This window comes from Cucurbita maxima, unplaced genomic scaffold (assembly GCF_002738345.1).
Source record: "Cucurbita maxima cultivar Rimu unplaced genomic scaffold, Cmax_1.0 Cma_Scf00010, whole genome shotgun sequence".
NCBI classification, from domain to species: domain Eukaryota; kingdom Viridiplantae; phylum Streptophyta; class Magnoliopsida; order Cucurbitales; family Cucurbitaceae; genus Cucurbita; species Cucurbita maxima.
The window spans coordinates 3,482,270-3,485,165 of NW_019272026.1; the positions used below are offsets into that span (position 1 = coordinate 3,482,270).

The 2,896-nt window shown below is 45.1% G+C and overlaps 1 protein-coding gene across 1 annotated transcript; it reads left to right on the plus strand.

Moving 5' to 3' along the window:
• Positions 1 to 221: 221 nt before the first annotated feature.
• Positions 222 to 2,270, plus strand: LOC111485176 (probable polyol transporter 6). Its single transcript, XM_023131930.1, has 2 exons — positions 222 to 674; positions 743 to 2,270. Exons 1-2 carry the CDS (start codon positions 533 to 535, stop codon positions 2,104 to 2,106), a joined length of 1,506 nt encoding a protein of 501 aa, XP_022987698.1. The 5' UTR covers positions 222 to 532; the 3' UTR covers positions 2,107 to 2,270.
• Positions 2,271 to 2,896: the final 626 nt, after the last annotated feature.

Sequence of the window (2,896 nt, forward strand, 5' to 3'; positions counted from 1 at the left end):
TCGTGGACTAGTGGAAGATAAGTTATACATATTTTGACAGTTGCATGCAAAATAATGATAGTAGACTTTGCAGATATTATACTTTTAATACTGCATTTAGTAGCAATGTGAAGCAGTTGGGCATTGATTGATTAAAGACAATAAAGAAAGCATGGACTTTGCAATCAATGGACACGAGACTTCGATGCTTAATTTGTATACCAACTGACCAAGATTTTAAAGAATGGAAAACAATCTCTAAATAATGGAATCTTTCTAGATAAGGGGATGAAAAGAGTGGGGAGTGCAAGTTCCAGCTCATACGAAACTAGGAGATCCAAAAGATGACGTGTAAATCATATTCCTCCTAATATCATGCCATTCATGCAGATATGGCAATCACTAAACCCCCCGAAGATTTAAATTTCCACTCACCTAACCGAACGCACCACAATTACAGCTTCTTCTCTGCTCCATTTTCGCCCATTGAAATAACGGCCCACTGATTCTCGTAATCCCGTTCAAGAAAAAAAAAGGCAACAATCCCTCCGACATGGAAGCCGCTGCTGCAACTCCGATGGAACCCATGGATGTGGAAGAAGCCTCCAAACTGCAACCCAAGGGATTTGGGATCAACAAGTACACCTTAATTTGCTCCATTTTGGCCTCCACCAACTCCATTTTGTTGGGCTACGGTCAGTTTCTTGTCTCTCTTTTGCTTTTTTGCGTTTTGGGTTTCTGAATTTTGGCTCAATTCGTGAAGATATTGGAGTAATGAGTGGGGCTGTGCTCTACATCGAAGAGAATCTCAAAATCTCATCCACCCAAGTGGAAATCCTTGTGGGGTCGCTAAACGTACTCTCTCTAGTCGGCTCTCTCGCTTCCGGCCGGACCTCTGATTCAATCGGCCGGCGATACACGACATTCCTCGCATCCACCACGTTTCTAATCGGCGCGTTGTTAATGGGTCTTGCCCCATCTTTTCCTCTTCTCCTAGCCGGTCGTATGATCGCTGGCGTCGGCGTCGGTTACGCCCTCATGATCGCCCCTGTCTACACGGCGGAGCTCTCTCCGGCCACATCCCGCGGCCTTCTCAGTTCATTCCCGGAAATCTTCATCACGTTCGGTATTTTACTGGGCTACATCATCAACTATGCTCTGTCCGGCCTGCCACCGCACATCAACTGGAGAATCATGCTCGGAATCGCCGGAATACCAGCGCTGGGCGTCGGATTGGGCGTTCTGACAATGCCCGAATCCCCACGTTGGTTAGTCATGAAGGGCAAATCGGAAGAAGCCAAAAAGGTGTTAATCAAAATCTCCACCAACGAAATCGAAGCAGAGGAGAGACTGAAGTCAATAACCGAAGCCGTAGCCGCAGCCGCGCCCGGCGGCAAATGGAACGGACAAGGGGTTTGGAAGGAACTACTGATAAAACCCACAAAGCCAATCCGCCGAATACTAATAGCCGCCATCGGAATCAACTTCTTCATGCAAGCATCAGGAAACGACGCCGTAATGTACTACTCACCGGAAGTATTCCGCGCAGCCGGAATCCAGCGAAAACGGCATCTGTTCAGCGTGAACGTGGTAATGGGCGTTACAAAGACCTGCTTCGTTCTATTCTCGGCACTGTACCTAGACCGATTGGGAAGGCGGCCGCTTTTACTAGTGGGGTCAGCCGGGATGACAGTGGCGCTAGGCTTACTAGCCCTGGGCTCAAAAGCAATGGAAATGGGAAAAGGCAGGCCAACATGGGCCGTAGTATTGAGCATAGTAGCATTATGTGGAGACGTGGCATTATTTTCAATTGGGCTTGGGCCGATAGCGTGGGTGTACTCATCGGAGATATTCCCGAACAGGATGAGGGCGCAGGGGTCGAGCCTGGCGGTATCAGTGAACAGATTGGTGAGCGGAGTGGTATCGATGACATTTCTGAGCATATCAGAAGAGATTACGTTTGGAGGCATGTTCATGGTGCTATCGGGAATAATGGCACTGGGTACCCTCTTCTTTTACTTCTTTTTGCCAGAGACTAAAGGAAAAAGCTTGGAGGAGATGGAGGTCCTGTTCCAGGACAAGGACACAAACAGTACTACGCCTGTGCAGATTGAAGAGACATTGTAGTCCTCCTCCTCCTCTACCTCTTCCCTTAATTTCTTCATCACTTTATGTTCATGTTTTGCGTAGCATTGTGGATCATCATGGATGAGCTGATGAACTGATGAGCTCTCATAGGATCAAAGTTCATTGTTTATTATTAAGATGAGCATAGCTTAGTTGGGCTTAAACTTCTGGGTTGAAAATTTGAAATACTTGGGGTTGGGGGGGCATGATTGGTCAAGTAGAAAAAAGAGAAGCCTACAAATATGGGGAATGAAGAAGAGGGGGGGGAGTGAAAAGTGGGTCAGGAAATCCATGGTTTGCGTATATTTTGCTGTTGTCATGAGGCAAAATTCAAGTAGAAGAGGCGAATCAAAGTACTGTAAAAAACTGTCTGTTAGCTATTGGTTTTGAATTCGTGGTTGTATATTAAAAAAAAGGCTAAAATCTGCACTTGTTCATGTGTTTTTCTCTTCTTGGAACTTTCTTTCACTTTCAGATGCTCTTCTCTTCACCCTTTCTCAACTTTCTTCAGCATTTTTCATCCTTGATTCACAAGAAGGAACAAAAAAACACGCATTCATATCGATTTCTTACTTTGGGTGTGAACCCAAATGAAAAGTTGAAGCTTTGATGATCTTTAAAACGCGTTTTTGGACTTTTCATAGCTAGCAAAGATAGATATTGTCTCTTTGTACTTTCCTTCTTAGGCTTCCCCTCGCCTCAAAGCTTTAAAACGCGTTTTTGGACTTTTCATCGCTAGCAAAGATATTGTCTAACTTTCCCACACCATTATAAAAAATGGTTTGTTATC

What these genes read in the sequence shown, in the direction of transcription:
- LOC111485176 (XM_023131930.1), top strand. Translation starts at nt 533, where the DNA reads ATGGAAGCCGCTGCTGCAACTCCGATGGAACCCATGGATGTGGAAGAA. An exon ending in CTCCATTTTGTTGGGCTACG is followed by an intron (nt 675 to 742) that starts GTCAGTTTCTTG and finishes CAATTCGTGAAG; the next exon opens with ATATTGGAGTAATGAGTGGG.